This window comes from Pinus tabuliformis, chromosome 1_1 (genome assembly GCF_031772625.1).
Source record: "Pinus tabuliformis cultivar Carrire ecotype Pingquan chromosome 1_1, CPIR1, whole genome shotgun sequence".
In the NCBI taxonomy this organism is placed as follows: Eukaryota; Viridiplantae; Streptophyta; class Pinopsida; order Pinales; family Pinaceae; genus Pinus; species Pinus tabuliformis.
In genome coordinates, this window is record NC_142297.1 from 716,004,605 (window position 1) to 716,024,622 (window position 20,018).

The 20,018-nt window shown below is 38.5% G+C and overlaps 2 protein-coding genes, 1 long non-coding RNA gene and 1 pseudogene across 3 annotated transcripts; 1 reads left to right on the forward strand and 3 right to left on the reverse strand.

Annotated features, from left to right (window-relative positions):
* Window positions 1-5,000: 5,000 nt before the first annotated feature.
* LOC149215882 (uncharacterized) lies at window positions 5,001-6,142 on the reverse strand. Its single transcript, XR_016251038.1, has 3 exons — window positions 5,795-6,142; window positions 5,519-5,567; window positions 5,001-5,400 (listed from the first exon to the last, which is right to left on the reverse strand). It is a non-coding gene; the product is annotated as an uncharacterized LOC149215882 (long non-coding RNA).
* Window positions 6,143-8,280: 2,138 nt separating this feature from the next.
* Window positions 8,281-9,528, forward strand: LOC149215883 (S-adenosylmethionine synthase 1-like; annotated as a pseudogene).
* Window positions 9,529-12,107: 2,579 nt separating this feature from the next.
* LOC149215884 (uncharacterized) lies at window positions 12,108-14,028 on the reverse strand. Its single transcript, XM_089392630.1, has one exon. It carries the CDS (start codon window positions 12,889-12,891, stop codon window positions 12,586-12,588), a length of 306 nt encoding a protein of 101 aa, XP_089248756.1. The 5' UTR covers window positions 12,892-14,028; the 3' UTR covers window positions 12,108-12,585.
* A 284-nt stretch (window positions 14,029-14,312) lies between these two features.
* On the reverse strand, window positions 14,313-18,487 carry LOC149215885 (disease resistance protein Roq1-like). Its single transcript, XM_089392629.1, has 4 exons — window positions 17,760-18,487; window positions 16,577-17,651; window positions 16,119-16,451; window positions 14,313-16,029 (listed from the first exon to the last, which is right to left on the reverse strand). Exons 1-4 carry the CDS (start codon window positions 18,254-18,256, stop codon window positions 14,842-14,844), a joined length of 3,093 nt encoding a protein of 1,030 aa, XP_089248755.1. The 5' UTR covers window positions 18,257-18,487; the 3' UTR covers window positions 14,313-14,841.
* Between the last annotated feature and the right edge of the window lie 1,531 nt (window positions 18,488-20,018).

The following is a 20,018-nucleotide window of genomic DNA, read 5'->3' on the forward strand; positions in this document are numbered from 1 at the left end:
TCATATGGAAGTGGCGGAACAATAAAATCTTTCAAAATAGTAGTGAGGTTTTTGGAAGTATCATAGACAAGATTATCCCGTATTATTTCTCCTTCCTCAAGATTGCGCCTCAGCAGAAATTTCAGAAAAAGGCCCCCTCTGCCCTTCTGCCGCTTTCATTTCCAAGAGCACACTTTGACGGTGCGGCTAAGGATGGCTTTTGCGCTTGCGGAGTTTACATAGCTTTTTCAAATGACCTCCATTTTTCCATTTTCTGGAATGGTGGTAAAGGGACTAATAACAAGGCAGAGGCCATGGCCCTGCATGGTCTGCTCATCTTCATTTCCTTCATGGATATTGGTCCTATAAAAATATACGGGGACTCAAAAACCATAATTGATCATGTGAATGGAAGGCAGAAAATATCTAATGATTCCCTCACAGGATGGCTGAATAGGATCGCAACTCTATGGAACTCCGTCTCATTTCCTATTGCTCATATTAAACGCAACCAAAATGAGCAAGCGGATGCTCTGTCAAAAAAAGGACTGCACTCTCCTAACGGTATTTGGTATCTGGTCATTACAACAGATTCATGTGCATACGAGATCCAGCCTTTCTCTATGCCTGACACATAATTGTTTGCAGGTTTCTGTTTTGCTATATGGACAGTTACTATGGATCTACTGTATTGCTGAATTCTCTAAAAAAAATTGCTATGGTTTTGCTATGTTATCAATGCTCCATAATGAATATGTTTCTTCTTCATACACCCCTCAGACTCGAGGGCAAAATCCGAGGCATATAAACCTCCAGCGTATTTGTACAAATCAACTCTGTATATACAACTAGCAATTGTCCCAAAAGGTACAAAGAGAGGCCGATAGGATTAGTAAAAGGAAGAGAGTTTTATAGATAGTGAAGTATATATAAAGTTGAGTAGTGAGGAAGTTAATAACCACGTTGAGCATCGTGTACCAGTACATTCTATATTAAAAGAACTAAACCATAACCAAACCATTCATATCAATATAGTAAGTGTAGAACGCGTTCATAGTTAAAGGTCAATAGATTGAAAAGATTAATGGCAACACACTTTTTTTTAAGTAAGAAGTAAATTACAACGTTGCACATGGTAAATGAAAAGTGGGGAAATTTGTGATTTGCAAATATTTAAACAAATCGCTTACATTAGTAGTTGACATTACAACTAAAACATTAACGTTATTTAAATTTTGAACCTGATTTGAAATTCATGTATTGTATTGTCAAAGTTTATGTAGATAGCAGTAACGCTTAGTCATGAAATTGCAAACAGAGATATGTTCAGAACCGCCAAATACTACTCCAGAAATTGTAGATTCAAATTACCGTAAAAGCAATTAGGTCTTGTATTTGGGCTTACGAAATCAAATATGTAATCTGCGTATATCCTTTCAAAAGAGAAATATTGCCAACCAATGTTGCTTAAGGAGGTATAACCAATTCTCTGAGAAGGTATTCACAACTGCTGTTGCATCAATGTTAGTGTGAGAGGGAACAAAATTGTTCAGAGCAGAGTTGCCTTTTTCTTTCTTAAACCAAAATTAGGAAAATTTTGTATTAATCAAAAAGATGCTGTAGGAGAGTAAACAGCAGAAGTACATTGTTCTTTGAAATTCCAGATAAGCTAGGCATTCCAGCTCTATGTCTAAAATTCCCAGCTTACAGAAGACTACTAACAAAGATTTCCAACAGTTCACACAAGTATAAATGCTGTAATAGCATCCTAGTATTAGTAAAACTTTGAAATACATTAGAAAAATGAAAGATGTTACAGCTGTCAGCTTCTCGCATTTCTTGGGTAGAGTGCACTGGTTCCAAATCTCTTATTTCCATGGCTTCAAGGAGCTGCCACACAGTGTCTTCTTCCCTGTGTGCTTCTTAGGAAAGCGCATTCCATTTCCAATTGTGTCACCCTTTGATTTAAATGGGGCAGAATCCTCATAATAGTATCATTCTGTGAAGAAATTTGATGATCATGATTTCTGCACCTGAAAGTCTCGCTTTACCTCTTGATTATAAATATACAGGACAATCTCAGAATTGATGTGCTCAGAGAAAGGAGAATAGGCCTGAAAATGCTGAAAACCTGACCCAACTTATATTAAGGTTTGCCACTACAAATTTAAGTCTCCCAATGCAATAAATCAGAAAGGGAACCTGAAAATCCGGAGGAACTTGTAGTCAAAATGAGCCAGAGGTGAAATGTACAGAGGTAGCCAGAACTCTGAATAGAGCTTAAGATGAAAAGGACAGAATCGCACTTGAAGCCAAAGCCTGGTTGCAGAGGATGACGAAGCAGAGTTTTTTTTTGTTGATGAAGAAGGGGAAGGTAGATTATTCACTTTAGGGGGTACGTGAACATTTCGATTGAAGCACTTGATGCTTTAGAAGGGTTCATAGAAATAATATTGAAACAATGAACCCAAATGAGGTGTGAACTTTTACTTCCTTGAGATTTAAAAGCTAGATTTAGATATCTGTTAAAAAAAGTATCATCTTATCTACCGCACTTTGCATTTTTAGAAATTTGTTTCTATTGTGTGTGTGGACAGGAAGGATATCATCCAACATGAAACAGGGGTAGTTTGTATTAGTGAAGTGCTTTGAGGAGGTAATCAACCACCTAAAGAAATAGATAGCATCCTGAGAATGATTGGCACAGGGAAGTGAAAATGAACCCCATCAGAATGCCAAGAAAACATCAAAACATGCAAGAACAACCACATGTGGGTGAAGGAAGCAAATCCAAAACATTAAAAAAGATATGGCAAAGGTATGGGCAAGTATTGAGCATACATCCCAGTTGGAGAAGAGATCCTGGATTTCGACAGCCTCCGAGAGACTAATGCATCTTTAAATGATGACTAAATGAAACCCTAGATACAGTCCAGCCAAGGCAGAAGACAACTACATCTCTGAAGAATAGGGAAATGCTTTGCTCACATGCTCTAACAGCAGTTTATTGTATGCTTCCGACAGATGCCTGTGTGATTTGATGAAGACATAAATATTGCACATGCTTGATGAGAAGAGGAGGTTGCGGGGCCTTTGTTAATTGAAGAAGAGGGGAAACATATATTTTGTGAAGGAAACGTTGATATTTAAAGGATGCCTTATACGGTACACAAAGAATAACTTCAACTTCATACCATGTAGCAATTGAACCTTACAGGACCGTTGGGCTGGAATATAACCTTTATTAGCTCTTCAAATGTACTACTTTCTGACATCTATGCTCTTCATCACTGCAGGTTAGTAAGAGAGGAAGGCAGGAGTGCCATTTAGTTGTTACTGTTGGTACATTTTATGCCATCTGGAACTTTTGGCAAGTAAAAAACAGCGACATGTGTGTTACAAGGGCGAGAATGGGCTAAAAAGCTGCTATTGCTAGAATAAAGTGAGCTCTTTCAGCACAGCATCTTAAGAATAACATCCATTTCACACTAATCATGGCGTTGAGCAATTAACTTAAGTGATGAACTATAAACCGTTGTACTGGCCTGTGCATATAACATTCCAGACCTTATTGGGGTGGAGTAAAACTAAATTCTTTATAGATTTCTAATCTGTTGTATAGCTGAGTGATGAACAGGAGCTATTCTGCTTGTAAGTCTGTGTAACTAAGCAGTTGAGAGTTTTAGAAAACAGAGTATAAAGCTATAAGTCAAAGAAATTGTTCTCCAGGCAGCAAAAACTTCCAGATGGCAACCTATGACACCATTTTATTTACCTTTCAAAAAGATGAACAGGACCTAAACTTATCCACAAAACTTTCTTTCATCTTGCAGTCTCCTAAAATCTGGTTGAAGCCAAAAGGCGATGACCTAGAGTAGTGTATTGGACGATCAAAAAGTTACAAAAGTGAGTTACAATCATCATTAGCCTCATTTTTTATAGCCATACAAGGTCAAAAGAAACCCGTAACATCAGATTTTATTGGTAACTCGTTTTGATCCACTGACTGATTTATTCTTTCCAGAGCTTGAGGGAGGCCCCGCCGTTAATTTCCTTTTCCTGTTGCTCTGATCCATATACATTTCTGAAACCCCACGTCGCTGGATCGATTCTCCAGAAGATCTTGTTTCTCCAGTAGATTAAGTTGAGCTTCCAGCACTCAGAATTTTACAGAACGCTCATACGGTTGGTGCCTGGAAATAAATAAGCGGGCGCCCAAAAAGACTGTATCCCGCTGAATGCATGACCTTATACAAAATTCAATATTCTTCTCGCTGTCTTCCCATTACTCCACAATATACAATATGATTCAACGAACCAGCGAAGGGCCATGTAATTCATGTTCAGACAAACCTAAGCTTTTCTGATTCCGACATACGCCATTGCCTCATGCCATTTAGTAAAACTTATTAAAACTGGTTGTTTCCCAATTCTAATTTTGATGGGTGCCGGCATTGCATAGTTAAGAATGGAGTGAACGACAAGATATGTGCATTTCACAGCGCAAAGGTGATATAAACATTTGCATTGCAATGTGATTGTATATTGATATCGATTGAACCATCTTTCAAATCTTAGAATTGGTGCATCTGAAACAATCATTTAATGAACTAATTTTTCACGAGACATTGCAAGAATGAATTAAATGCTAAGCTTAATTAGATCATCATAACTGAAAAGAGCAGATAACAAAAAGATCATCTTGAAGAATCAATGAGGGACATCCTTCTGTACAAGAACATTTATGAGCCAATGAGAAGAATTTGAACGCGAAGCTCATTCATGGGTGAGGGAAAACACAATAACTTGTAGGACGTGACCCCAGAAAGAAACTCAGTCCCCTGTAAACACAGACTCTGACCTTGAAACTACATCAATCCACTGAAAAACGCCGAAACCGGTCCTAATATCAGCGAAAAATCAGCTGAAACTAAATGATATTATTATGCCAACTATTGCAATCTCAATCGCAAACAACACACCAGCAATCTAACCTTGCAATCTGGAACCTTCACAGAATCTGAAGAAACAAAAAGTGTATTTTCAGGCTTTAAATCCGTGTGAATGAGTTTCAACTCATGCATATCTGCCACAGATCATTGGTAATATTAGGAGAAGAAAATCCTGGATAATGTTGTTAGTGCCCTTGTAAAGGCCCAGTCCACTGTTATAAATTGTGATATATCATGACCAACTAAGCAATCTAGTTAATGGCAGCAGACAGTCATTCACTATAACATTAAACTATATGTTTAAGCCCTCGCACTGCAAATGCAAAGATATAAGTGCGAGTATCGTCTACACACATGCTACAGATTCCAACAGTTGCCTTCCAACCTCCCGTACAAGATCAATGGGAAATGGGCTGTAACTGTTTTTGCGTAGGAAATCATATAAGCTTGGGCCAAGCTTCTCAAAGACCTGTTTTTGCATCCATCAACAATCTTAAACACACTAACAACCATATACATAACAGAGAATAGCCTTGGGCGCTAAGGAAAAAAATAAACGGAGATATAAACTACTACAGAATACTGACTATGCAAGTGTGATTCCGGTAGTCAAACCATTCGCGTATCTGCACACAGCTGTATTGGGAAAAGGCATACATCTCAGGGAACCGTTTCAACTGACTAAAGAACGGGCGTACACTCATTTACTCGGAATTTGCTGACTTACTACTAAAAGAATTACCCTGGCGTTACAAGTTATGAAAGACAGCGGGACAGAGAAGAAGAAACACGTCCATGAAGAACTGAGAATTTGTGAAGACATAATAAGCACCTTCATATCAAGAATAGGTTTGAAAACTTGCCTGGAGCGATCACCTCTGTCACGGCTAAACTTGCAGCTAATCCTTGCGCTTGCAAAATCTGAGGACTGTCTTCAGGGCGTGAGGCTGTCGAACAAAGTGAAAAACAAACCGTGAACAGGTTCAAGGTGGAAGATAAGTGCAGTCGAACAATCTGGAAAACAAACCGTCAACAGGTTCAAGGTGGAAGATAAGTGCAGGAAGTTAACACGACCCGCCATTCCCTCGCAGAACCACTCCCTCGCAGAACTGTCCCGCCCTATTCTGACGGTAGCTGCAGGAGACTGGAAAACCCCTGGTTATGGCATTCAGAATCCGATGCGGAAAACCCCTGGTTATGGCATTCAGAAATCGATGCAACGTGTCAGTACGAGGAAGAGAAGACCCATTCAGAATCCGATGCCAGGTGTCAGCAGGAGAGCCAAAGGAACGACGAAAGAGTCTGTTCCAAAGGAAGGCCTATCGGCCTAAATACATAATATAATCCATATCTCGCTTTTTCTTCTGAAAAAAAACTCTCAAGAAGTTGTAACAATTCACAATGATTTAAAACTAAATCGAAGACATAAAAATTAGGTTGTCCACTTAGCTATCAACTCCAAAATTAAACTGCTTAAATTTTTTTAAATATTTAATATAATATTTTGAAACATATATATAAATCTATAAATCTAATATATTTATGCCCATAGGCATTTCATTCTTGATAATGGTCAGGCCAACCATTCTTCTAGCTTACCCTTTCGCTTCTGAGCTGACATTTGTCCCGTGGTTTGAGAATGACGTTCTCCTATTCGCATATATCCCATTGTTTCCAACTGCATTTATTGGCCACCCTCGCCCCATGCCTCCATTCTCTTCAACCCTTCAACTGTTATAAGCTGCTCCCTTCATAGCTCTGTTCATATTGTTTCTCCGTGAATTCTTCCACCACTCTTTTCACTGTTGCTAGAGCTTCAGCAGACATTAAATTCAAAAAAGCATTTCTTCAAATCCCCGTTGCATGAGTTCGATTCTGAAGGAGGTGCAAAGAATGGCTAGAGTGGAGATATTGGAGGAAATCCTACTTCTAAAAGAGGGACCCCTTCCTCATTTCTTGTCACTAGGTACAAATTACGTCGATAGGTACAAATTCCATCCATATTCATTGAACTCATGCTACAAGTGATGACTATAAAAGCAGAGAGTGATCCTTTGTTTCTATCTTTGTTTCTATCTGTGTCTTAAGATAAGGTACCATTTCAACGAAGATCTCAAACTTTTTTTTTTATTATTTTCCCCTTTTCCGGACACGAACTAATCATATGAATACTTAATATTTTTAAACATTTGAGCTCATTTTGGTGAAGATTTTCAGGGACATCATATTTTATATGAGGTTTCAACGGTTTCCAACCCACTGAAACATATTCTTCTCTGTCCAATACATCACAAATAATTTATTTTTACACTTTTCCCCAATTGTCCTTGTTTTTTAATCCCTCAAGCTGCTTCTACTGCGGCTAGGTTTTTATTCAGGTTTCCTTGATTGCTTCTATTTATTCGGAAGGTTAGCACGTTGGATACTGTTTTTTCTACATTAATTAGATTCAGATCTGTAAATATGTCATAGTTTACGACATCTAGCCCATTATACATTCTCAGCACATTAAAGTATAGACTCTAAGAATCCCTGAACCGACATGTCTTTGGAGTATACAACTTGTTGGGCCACAAATGGGGTGATTTATGTAAATAAAATAAAATACTTTGTATTTGTTCTCAACAGTAAAGCCTAGAATTGGATGACAACACTTTCAACTGACTATTCTCACGTTTGAAAAAAACATTGCTGACATACTTTCCTTAGTTCTTCCCAAGGATACTTTGTATCCATCCTTCTTTGTCCAGAGGAATCATCTTATAAGATAGGTGAATCTATTATAAACACCTTTGGAGGGGTATTGACATACTTAACAACATATATCTATGCCAATTAACTCATAATTAACTACTTTCACCTTGCCTGCTATGGACAAGTTCTTGAAGCCAATTAATTCCTTTATAACCCTGCTTAGACCTAGTTTCATATCTCCCAAGAAAAAGATCCAATTCAAAACCCCTTTATCAATGCATCTTTTGTTCTTGCATCCTTATCACAGACAATATATGAAGTATCAAGCTGCATTAAAATGGTGATGGACTGGTTGGGCTTTGGCCAAAGATTTACCCAAAGAATGAATATTTTTTTCAGTAAGTTTCATTTAGAATTGTAGTTAATCGTGGTATCCTCCAATTTTTTGCCTACAAAAACTTCTCCATAGGAATTTTTGCCCCTGGTAATATTTTCTAGTGATAAGAAGGATATCCATGGAATCAACATATTGCATAAAATATTTTTCATATACACTTCTGCACTTCTGTAATACTAGTTGTTCTCATTCCACAATCAATTATCGGTTTTCTGGCTATGTGTTGTTTAATAGTTTATATTAAATGGTGATTCTTGCATGTTAAGCCAAGTGTTTGGTCATATTTTTTCTTTCCTGCTGATATTTTTATGTGTCTGTATTTTTTAGATAGACACCTTTCTCTTGACATCAGAGTCTGTCAATGAGGGACACCCTGACAAGCTTTGTGATCAGGTTTCGTAAGCCATCTTGGATGCTTGCTTGGAGCAAGATCCTGAAAGCAAGGTTGCATGAGAGGCCTGCACAAAGAAAAATATGGTTATGATATTTGGAGAAATAAAAACTAAAGCTAATATAGACTATGAGAAGATAGTGAGGGACACCTGTAGAGGAATTGAATTCGTGTCAACGGATGTTGGCTTGGATGTAGATAATTGCAAGGTCCTGGTGAACATTGAACAACAAAGCCCTGACATTGCACATGGTGTCCATGGCCATCTTACTAAGAATCCTGAAGAGATTGGTGCAAGAGATCAGGGCCACATGTTTGGGTATGCTACAGATGAGACCCCGGAGTTGATGCCTCTCAATCATGTGCTAGCAACAAAGTTGGGAGCACGTCTGAGTGAAGTAAGAATTAATGGAACCTACCCTTGGTGGAGACCGGATGGAAAGACCCAAGTTATTGTTGAGTATAAAAATGAGGGAGGGGAAATGGAACCGTTAAGAGTTCATGATGTTCTCATCTCTACTCAACATGATGAAACAGTTACCAATGATTAGATTGTAGCTAATCTCAAGGAGCATGTCATTAATCTCGTTGTTCCTTCTCAATATTTAGATGAAAATACAATATTCCATTTCAACCCATCTGGGAGCCATTTTGCAATTGGAGAACTCGATGGGGATGTTGGACTCACTGGGAGGAAAATTATTATTGATACATATGGTGGTTGGGTTGCTCATGGTGGAGGATCCTTTTCTGGAAAGGATCTCACCAAGGTGGACCATAGTGGTGGCTACAATGTTAGATAAGTTGCCAAGAGTGTTGTTGCTGCCAGGCTAGCATGTCGCTGCCTTTTGCAAGTTTCATATGCCATTGGTGTGCCTGAGCCACTCTCTGTGTTTTTTGACACATATGAAACTGGAAATATTCTAGATACTGAAATCCTGCAGTTGATCAAGGAAAATTTTCACTTCTTCCCTGGCATGATTTCTAACAATCGTCACCTAAAATGGGGATACAATATGAGGTTCCAAGAGACAACTGCATATGGACATTTTGGTTGGGATGATCCCGATTTCACTTGGGATAATTTAAAGGTCGTTAAGTGGGAGAAATCTTGAAACTGTGGAGTAAGAATCTGGTAGCCTTGAAACCCTTCATGATTTAATGTGCTCATTAGACCCATATTTAAATGTGCTCAGCTTGTTGGACTCTAAACACTAATTTGTAGAATCAGTTAGAAAGAAAACGATTACACATCGTTGTACTCATATGACCAACGGAGTTTTCAATCTCCAGGTGGAGGTCCTAAGCAACAAGAAAATCAGAGTTGCATAAACATTTAATCTTCCATTAAAAACAAGCCAGATGAGTTACATAAATGTTCAATCTTTCATTAAAAATCAGCCAGAAGAGGAAAATTGAATTGACATTTCAAATATTTCTTAAATCTAGAAAACCACACTAAATATATGCTGAAATTTCAACACATAGTTGGAAACAGTAGCAGAAGATGGGAATATATCCCCACTCCACAATGCATCTCGTAATGGTGATGAGAACACCTAATTTTCCCTCTTAGACTTGATGGAAGATTCGAATAGCTTGGTCACATGCTCTGGGGATAACTATCTCATCACTTTCTTCCTTCATTGACAGTGACGCTACAAACGCTTTGCACTTTTGAACATTTAAGAGCAACTATTTGGGTATTTAAGACCATGGCTGCTTAAGAAGATGATAATTGTAATTTGTGATCATTGTTCACTTTTGGGCATTTACAGAGTAGTTATTTGGGCAGTTGAGAACACAGTCATTGTTTAAAGTGTGGGTAGTTGTATTTTGTATAGAATCCAATTGGGTACACGTCAGAATAAGGTTGCTAAACGTGAATTGATTAGGTTGGAGGCCTGTCTATTTCAATAATTGAAACAATATAAGTACCTCCCCATCAGGTCCATGCCTTGCATAAGCTGCAATCATGGTAGTCCAAGAACAAACATCTCATTCTGGCATTTGATCGAAAACTTTGCAAGCATCATCCAGTATATTTCCATATCAACCCTTTCTTAGAAGGGTTGAACAGAAAGAACGTTTTTATGAGAATTATGTTTAATTGTTTCCCAACTTTGTGAAAGACCTTAAATAGAATCCCTAGGAGTATTAAATAGAATTCCCACGAGTATAAATGGAAGAACTTTATATAAATAAAGAAACAAAAAAGCATAGTAAAATGTGTACATTATAATATTTTTTTTGTTTTTCTTCTAATATATTTCCTGGAAATGTCAAAAAGACAAAAAAAAACACCTAAAGTCTTCCATCAATGCAATATATATATAGCACATCTTGGTTCTTCGCACTATTGGAATTCAATCTATTTGAACAGAAAGAACGTTTTTATGAGAATTATGTTTAATTGTTTCCCAACTTTGTGAAAGACCTTAAATAGAATCCCTAGGAGTATTAAATAGAATTCCCACGAGTATAAATGGAAGAACTTTATATAAATAAAGAAACAAAAAAGCAGAGTAAAATGTGTACATTATAATATTTTTTTTGTTTTTCTTCTAATATATTTCCTGGAAATGTCAAAAAGACAAAAAAAAACACCTAAAGTCTTCCATCAATGCAATATATATAGCACATCTTGGTTCTTCGCACTATTGGAATTCAATCTATTACCCTTAGTCCTCACAATCCATTTGGCTACAAGAACAGTACCCTGGCACATGTGGCAACCATGCTAAGTCCTACATGTACCCTGGCACATATAACTTTCATGCCTAGTCCTTATCATTTTTTAGCAAAGTTTATAGATCCACAATAGGAGGGCATTGTTTCTTAAAAATAATTATTTTAAAGAAGATGGAACCCTACTTCTCCCTTGATTTTCTAGGACTATTGAAAGCACAAGTATATATTAAACTGCTTTAGCTACAACACAAATTTAAACTCAAATAAATACTTACAAATATGGGCATGGTGTTTGAGACCTTTCATAGGTAGACATGAGGGATCTTCTTTTTTATTTTCATATTCCTGCTTTTCCCCATGTCATTCATGTTCTTAGTCTACAACTTGTAGACATGAGGGGTCTTCTTTTTTATTTTCATATTCCTGCTTTTCCCCATGTCATTCATGTTCTTAGTCTACAACTTGTATAACAATAATGGTTACCTGAACTTGACATTTTGGTCAGTTCGAAGATCAACCCAATTCCGATGTTTCTAAACAAGTTTCTAGACATGAATACTCTGCTTGCAGCCAAATTCATCAATTAAATACAATTGTGAGTTCAATAAGACAATATCAAGGCCTCTAGGGATGCCATAGCTATAGACAACAAGATATATTCTTCATTTTCAAATATGATTGACACCGACATCAGACTTCAAGTCAGGAAATGGATTAAGTAGTATTCTACTTTATCAGCTTTGCAAAATGGATGTTTTCCCCAACTTGACAATAAGTCATTAATTCTCATTCTTCTCCACAAATGGATTCTTCGATCAAGAACCCACATTTTTACAGGCCAATTTGGGAGGCCTACAACATTTGTTATATATTTACATTCCCTTGAGGTAAACGCTAATCTCTCTTTCCATCTCGACCTTCAACGTGTGAGATGTTATTTATCAAAATTATCTCTTTACTGAGTACCCATTCCACTTCCCTTAGTTTTTAATAGATGGGCTCCCTGAAATCTATGCAACTTCCTGCAAACACTCAGTTTTATGATACAAGTATTCATATATATGATAACAAAAGTATAAGTCGATCAAATTTAAGTAGATCCAATCTTGGTTCAGGCAGTCGAAAGACTGCAAGGCAGGAGAATAATGATATGGGTGGATCTCTCAATTTTCTTGCATATGCTACCTAGCTATTAGAAGATCACAAATTTCACAAGTATATGCATCCAGATTTAGGAAAAAAAAATCAATCCTTGTTTCCCCATTACTGTGCTCATACATATTGATGTGACAAACCTAGTTTGCTGAAACATCAATATTTGGTTGATGATCATGGTTTGGATTCTGCAAGAGATATGGAATTCAATAAGGTTAGCCAATTTGGGGTTGGCCAACATAGTTCCGAGGACATTTCAAAAGTATCCGATATGGAGCAGGGAGCCATGCCTATGACTTGATGCAAGTGAGGAAGGTTACAAGCTTTTACCACCAAATTTTCAGACTCTGTACTGCAGCCACAAAAGAAGGTTTTGGAAGAAGTGCCCACTTTTCAGTGCTCTTGAATTTCAGAGATAATGTGGCTCGTGAATACTGTGTATATTCCTCACTTCCATTTTCTGGAGATTTAGAAGAAACTGCCTTTGGTTTCTGTGGAGCTTCATTGACCAAAGGTGTTGGGTTTTGCACAGGTTTAGTACAGGCGGGCACTTCTTTCGTGGACTCATCATCACTGCCAAACAAGTAGCCCAGAGAGCTCTGACCACCACCGTTGCTGACACCACGACCCATCTTTTAAATTCGATCTACCAACAGTCACCACAGAGAGCTACAAATAAAAAGGTGTTGAGCAGTCCAACAGAGCCCTAAAAATGGTATTCATAAACAAGAAAAGAAAGAACTACCATCAAATTGGATGACATATCCATCATCTTCTGCCAAACCTGAACCATATTTAAATCTCATATCTCACTGTTTAGCATCTTTGTCATTAGCAGTCCAAAATAGTTTTTGGTTTTAACATATGTTTGAGTGTTGTGTCATTAAAAAAATTATAATTGAAAGAACGAAGTGTCAACAAAAAGGAATCATGGTTTGAAAGTTGTATATATCTACAAGATTTTGGATTTCAAGGGCACAGGAAAGTTGTAAACATTGACAGGATTTTGGATTTCAGGGGACACATTCTCAGGTCAAGACAACATAACAAAGAAACTTGCACAGAGAAAAAGATCAAACCCAATATTAGTTTAGGTTTTCTTGCATAAGCACGTTTGTAATATAAAATGCCTGATGGCCGAGATTTGAGTCTCAAGGTTCCTCATTGATTTGGGAGAAACCACAATCTAATACAAAATCCCTGGTGGCCAAGAGAAAGGTGGGCAGAGTTGAGGGTAGATGCTTCTCATTGATTTGGGAGAAACCACAATTTAAGTTTTCCAAAGGATTGGGTATAAGCACAAACAATGTAACAAAGAGATTTGGGAATTAAAAACCATATCTGCATTCAAAATTCAAGATTCTCAATAAATATACTGGAAAGTAAGGCAATATTCTGGAAAGTAAGGCAATAACAAGGGTCACATTAAATACTCAATCGAAAAACAGAGCCTCACACAAAGCAAAGAACGTAGAATGCAAATTAAGCAGATGTAATTGAGAATTAGAAGTTTCAATTGAAAACAAATTCTAATTATTTACAATTCCATGATGGTGTGGTGGATATGGGATTGAAAACACAGAAATAACCCCACTTTCTTCAAATTGAGAGAGTTCCTAAATGTCCTCGGTACTCTCCTCTTTTACTCCATACCAGTGTCGTCCAAACAATCCCAGCCATGATGAGTATGCATGATGCTGCAATAACTATATCATATCTAAAACAAAAGCTCAACAATTTCCCAACGAGCTTACATCTTATTATGTCTAAAAATTTCCGACCACCGTGTTTAACCACTTCTGGGACTGGTCACAACTTATGCTCAACTTTTTCCCTTCAGCCTGTCACCATTTATATGACCCTTCTGCAATCACCCTTAACTTACTAGGAAATACCTATTGTTATTAATTCCGTGGGGATTAAAAGCCTGCAGTCTCTTTTCACAGAGTCGAGATAACAAAACCAGATGAAGTACAATTTTATGTTGAGAGACAAGAAGACGTATATGTGCTATTAGCCATTATCATATGCAACTTGCAGGTATTGAAAAGGCCTATAAATAAATTGGGCTTCCTACAAAATGAAATATCATGGGTCCTATGTCTAATTGTATTTAATTTTACAATGGCCCTCCTTCTGTAGAACTGGAAAAAAGGTAAAACATGGATGCCCAAACTATAGCACAAACGATAGCACATAGACTTGTTTTTTTTCATATTTCACTTTCACAAATTTGACATCAAGTTTCTTTTCTACAAATTGGTAAATCTGATATTTATCCAATTAATATCATCACAAAGTTCCTATTCTACTTGTACAAAACTATCCAAGCACACACCCTAAAAAAATATTTCCTGTGTTTTGAATGCACAATGAACCTTGTGAAGACATAGTGAAACAGTAACAATATTTTCACATTCTTCTTGAAAAAATGAAGTAGTTGTCCATTTTACTTCGGGGTTATTTAAAAATGGTCTTCATAGGTGAGTAAAAGGTTATTTACCAGTCGTTGACCCGGCTGGTCTTCCTTAATCCAAATCCAGGATGGACCTTCCTTCCATCGTTGACCCAGCTAGTCTTCCTTAGTCCAAGGATAGGCCTTCCTTCAATCGTTGACGCAGCTGGTCGAGAACTTCCCGAGCAACCAGTAATTTTCTACAGCCACTAATAGTAAGAGTTTGCAGTGACATTAACTGTTGAACATCGGGCAGCTCCCGTAATTCATGGCATTGGTCAACATATAGCATTCGAAGCCGTGTGAGCTGTGCCAATCCTTGTATGACCTTCAGCTTCTCACAGCCAATCACCTTTAGTGATGTCAATGTGGATGGCAATCTTTCAACCTCCTCCACATATTTACAACTGGCAATGTATAGGTGTTGAAGGTTGGGACAAGAACCTTTAGAAAATGATACCTCCATTAATTCTATGTTCATGAGGGTTAAGAAGGTGAGTCCACACATGAAATTGTCGTTCCTCAACGCTCTTCCCAAACGCCACCCAAATGGTAGTTGTCGCAATGGACAATCTGATACATTTAGCATGTTGAGATTGTTCATCCTCCTCAGATTTTTTGGCAAATAGTGTATTCCACATTTCCTTATTTCCAACACTGTCAACTGTTTCAACTGTGAAATTTCAACTGGTAAATTTTTCAATTTCGGGCAGTCAGAGAGCCACAAGTACCTCAAGCCTTTGAGGTGACCAAGCAAAGTCGGTAGCGCTTCCAAACCACTTAATGATATAGCTTCCAAATTACTCAGGACTTCCAGGCCTCTGGGCAATTCTTTGAGGTTTGTTCCAGACAAGTCTAAATATTCCAGGAATATTTGACGAGTGAGGGGAGGCAATTCATTCACGCTGTGACAGTTCGTAAGAATTAGGCATTGGAGTGTGCTAATATTTCCAAAGATTCCGTTGGAGAAGGCCAAATTTGAACAATCTGACAGATCCAGATGTTTCAGTCGAGTTAAGTTCCCAAAAGAATTTGGAAGCATCCGCAAACTCCAAGCACATGACAAATCCAAATGTTGAAGGTTTGTCAAATTTCCGAAGGAATCAGGCAACAACATCATGCTGGAACACGGTTTTAATTGCAAGTATTTCAATGAACTGAGTTGGCAAAATTCATCTGGCAAAGTTAGGAACGTGAGTGTTCCAAATGAACTGCAATTCACCACAATCTTTTCGATGTGCTTCAACTGCCCTATGGACTTCGGGAACTTTGAAATGGGAGCGCGGATATTTAGCTCTCGCAACAGGAGAGGCCCCTGCAATATTGTCGAAGTTTCAATATCATGTTTCAGCTAAAACTGACATGACATGAAATGAAGAAGAATAAAAACACACATATGCCTACCTGAGATTCATGTGGCCACAGCGCATTCAATCTGCTCCCAGCCACTTCTAAAACTCTTAAATTATCCATCGGAATCCACGAAGGAAGCGATGAATAGGGACATTTGGACCAGCATAGCCATATGAGATGTGGTGATCGCACCCTGCTGAATATACGTTTTAAACAACCATCTTCAGTGGCAAGAAGTTGCAAATTACTGTCATTGTTGCTTAGACTTGACCTACGGTTCAAGGATGCTTCATCACTCCATATTTCCTTCTGTGACATTGCCGAGCTCATCACTGGAAAGTTGTCGCGAGGAACCATCCTAATTCCGAGAACTTCATTTATTTCCTGTTCATTCAAGAAAATCCAATTTTATTAGATAATGCAATTCACAAAATACGCATAGACTTGTAGAAAGCAAAACTGTGATAAAATGTTAAACAAAACAAAGCTTGAATAATTGAAGCACTTACCGACGAAGATAGCTTCAGCAAATTTTCAATGTCCATCTTTGTAGGACGCCAGAGACGACGGGGTATTAATCCTTCCGCGATACTTCTTCCCATGTCTCTAATCTGATCATGCATTTTTATCTTATTTTCCCTGTCCACTTCAAACAGACATTTGTTCTCTATATTTCGAACCTCCACTGAACCCCATAATCTTTTTGCTGTATTTATGTCTTCCCCTATGAAGAAGCAAGCAATATCTAGGAATATTTGCCGTTCCCTTAAAGAGAGAGAGTCATAACTAATTCTAAGCCTATCCACTATCTCTCTGGGCAGTATCTTCAATCGTTCTTCCCAGTAAGACATGTTATCTTCTTCATAAAGAAGAGCCCCTAGCACTTTTAGTGACAAAGGCAATCCACCGCAAGCTGTTAAGACGCTATCTACAAGGTCTTCAAATCCTGGGAGTGGATCTGGCTGTAAAAAGGCATACCAGCAAAAAAGCTTTTGGGAGTGTGGCCTATCCAAGCCTGTTAATTTATAAATTGATTTCTCTAATATTCTTGCTACCTTGAGAACATTTTTGTCACGAGACGTGACCAAAATTAAGCTATTGGAACCGAGAACATCCTTAAGTGGTAAAAATGCATCCAGTTGACCAGCATCATCTACATCATCTAGTACCATGAGAGCGTGAGAAGACCGGAGAGATTTTCTAAGCTGCTCTATACCTTCACCAATACTCGCTATTGGCAGATCTAGTTGAGTGAAGCTCTTCAGAAGCGTTCTCTGCAATTTATTTAGAGAACCCTTACCTGCACTTTCTCTTATGTCAGATAAAAAGCATGAATGATCATAATAGGATTTCTTACTGTTGAAGAAATGTTTGGCCAGAGTTGTTTTTCCCATTCCACCTGGACCCACAATCCCCACAACCCTGCAGCCATGGTCACCGTGATGGCGTAATAATACTGTTCTTTCAAGTTCTTGTGATTTCTCCTCCAAGCCGGTTGGGTATTCAGTCACATATATAGATCGTTTTGTCTCAAATATTTTCCACACGCGTTGCACAACCTCATCCAGTAGCTCCCCCTCGTCGCTGAAGAGAATAGTAGAGAGTAAAATAACTAGCGAGAAATGCCTACCTAAAAATGTGAAGCAATTTAAAATTTAATACAAACAGGGTAAAGGAGATGAAGCTTCTCACCCATTATAATTCTTCAGCTCAAAGCCGCTTATACTTGCAACATGTTTAAGAGCTTCTTTCCAGTTCTCGATAGTATGGGAGTCGTATCGCCCCTTCTCTTCGTGCTCGCGCAGGGCTTTACCGTACACTCCAGTTTGATCTCTGCACCCAACCTCACAGGGCTCGACCTTGTAAAAGATCGGAAGAATGGTACTCCGCGAGTGGATCATGCGGACGAGTTCCTCCAGGCACCATCTCGATTTTGCATAAGTCGGGGAGAAAATAGCTATCTGGACAGAGGCCACTTGAATAGCGGCTTCGATTTGAGAAGTAATGGGGTGTCCCTCCACCATTTCCTCCTTGTCCAGAAAAACTTGCAATCCACGGGAACGAAGGCTACGGTATAGATGGCTGGCGAAGGTGTTCTTCAGATCAGGACCTCTATGGTTTAAAAAAACGTCATAGTGGCCATAACAAGCGGACCCTGAAGCAGAAGCATAGTAGTCGGGAGGTGCCATTTCAATTGGAAAGATAAATAGGTGCAAAAGCCCTAGGAATTAGATCCAAAAGATGTGATATTTAACTGCTTCCTCTCTTCTCTTTGCTCGTAACAGACAAACGCAACCATTTTAAAGGCAACCAAAGCATCTATTTGCATATTTGACTGGTTCATGTTGGGGAGTAACAGACTTGTTTGGTGCATTTTCGTGACAAATACACGGAACCTTCTCTCGATGTAAACTTTCAACTTTCAGTGTTTTTTCCCATAGACTTGAATGATGAATGTGGGCGCTGGAGGCTACTACACGGAACCCTCGATGGAAACTTTCAAGTGTCTTTCCCCATAGGCTTGAATGGCGAATGTGGGGACACATACACAAACCCGTGCAACTTAATCTTAAACTTATGGTTTCTGAAGAATTGACTTGATTGGTTGTAGATGCTAATAAATAAAGGTAGACACCAAATCCGCTTTGGACATTTTCAATCTTTCTCACCAGCGAGCGTAAACTAGGTGAAGCATAGGCTTTACCAACAATCGCGAAGCATAGGTTTCACCGACGGGTGCAAATTATGTGAATTAATCTCGATATCAAGTTGCGCTTCCCTGAATTAATCTCGATAGTATAAATGGAAGAACTTTCTTGTTACCATTTTATCGTGAATTTTGTCTAGTGTTTCTTTTTTTCTCAACCCTCTAACTCTAACATCAGGTTGGTGAAATAGCCAAAGCCAACATCTGTCAACAAGATGTATCTGTCTACTTTATTCCCAAGTCTATCATTATTTATTGTAAATGTCTACGAATTTAATGAAACATTCTTCACCTATTGCTAAGTTGGTGAATGGGGGTAGTAATTCCATTAGAAATCTCGTTAGAAATCAAGGAGAGCTTTCCCTTAAGTTACTCCATGATTAGCATATGACATTAGTTCCAAGAGCTCGACATGCGGAGCCAAATCACTTACCATCTACAAATAGGTCGCAACAATATGTCATAGAATTAAATCGCATAGCTTATTTTTAGGCCGATAGGCCTTCCTTTGAAAGGGACTTTCGTCGTCCCTTTGTTCCTCCTACTGACACGTGGCATCGGATTTCGAATGGCAAAACCAGGAGTTTTTCAGCGGGACGGTTCTGCGAGGGAGTGGCGTCAAAATAGAGCGGAACAGTTCTGAGGGAGTGGCGTCGTGGATATTTATGTTCTGCGAGGGAATGGCGGCGTCGTCTAACTGTTCTGGGGTTCCTTTGGATGTTAGAGCAGAACCTGATCCACGGTTTGTTTTCCAGTTTGTTGGACAGCCTGACGCCCTGAAGACAGTCCTCACATTTTGCAAGCGCAAGGAAAAGTTCATCAGCCCATTTTTACCTGTGACAGAGGTGATCGCTATTTCTGTGTTCATTTTCTTTTCATTCATTCTATCCATCGGTCTGTTGAATGCAAGTATTGCTGCTGCGTCTTTTTTGGTTATGAAGAGAGGCGGCTTTCTCCACTACAGCTAGGGTTTTGACCCCTGCTGCCAACTCGCTGCAGGTAGCTTTCATCACGTGGTCAATTTTTACCCTAAATCCCTGACGCCCTGAAGACAGTCCTCACATTTTGCAAGCGCAAGGAAAAGTTCATCAGCCTATTTTTACCTGCAAGTTTAGCCGTGACAGAGGTGATCGCTCCAGGCAAGTTTGTTCATGGCTTCTTTCTTAGTCTTTGGATGTTTATTTATATATGAAAATTTTTTGTTCCACAATAATGCCTTAACCACCTATCTTCTCTGTGGTTAT

Coding starts and splice junctions, on each gene's coding strand:
- LOC149215885 (XM_089392629.1), bottom strand. CDS start 18,256: ATGGCACCTCCCGACTACTATGCTTCTGCTTCAGGGTCCGCTTGTTAT. Junction 16,452..16,576: donor TGCTGAAGCTATCTTCGTCG/GTAAGTGCTTCA, acceptor TTGAATGAACAG/GAAATAAATGAAGTTCTCGG. Junction 16,030..16,118: donor TGTGGCCACATGAATCTCAG/GTAGGCATATGT, acceptor ACAATATTGCAG/GGGCCTCTCCTGTTGCGAGA.
- LOC149215884 (XM_089392630.1), bottom strand. CDS start 12,891: ATGGGTCGTGGTGTCAGCAACGGTGGTGGTCAGAGCTCTCTGGGCTAC.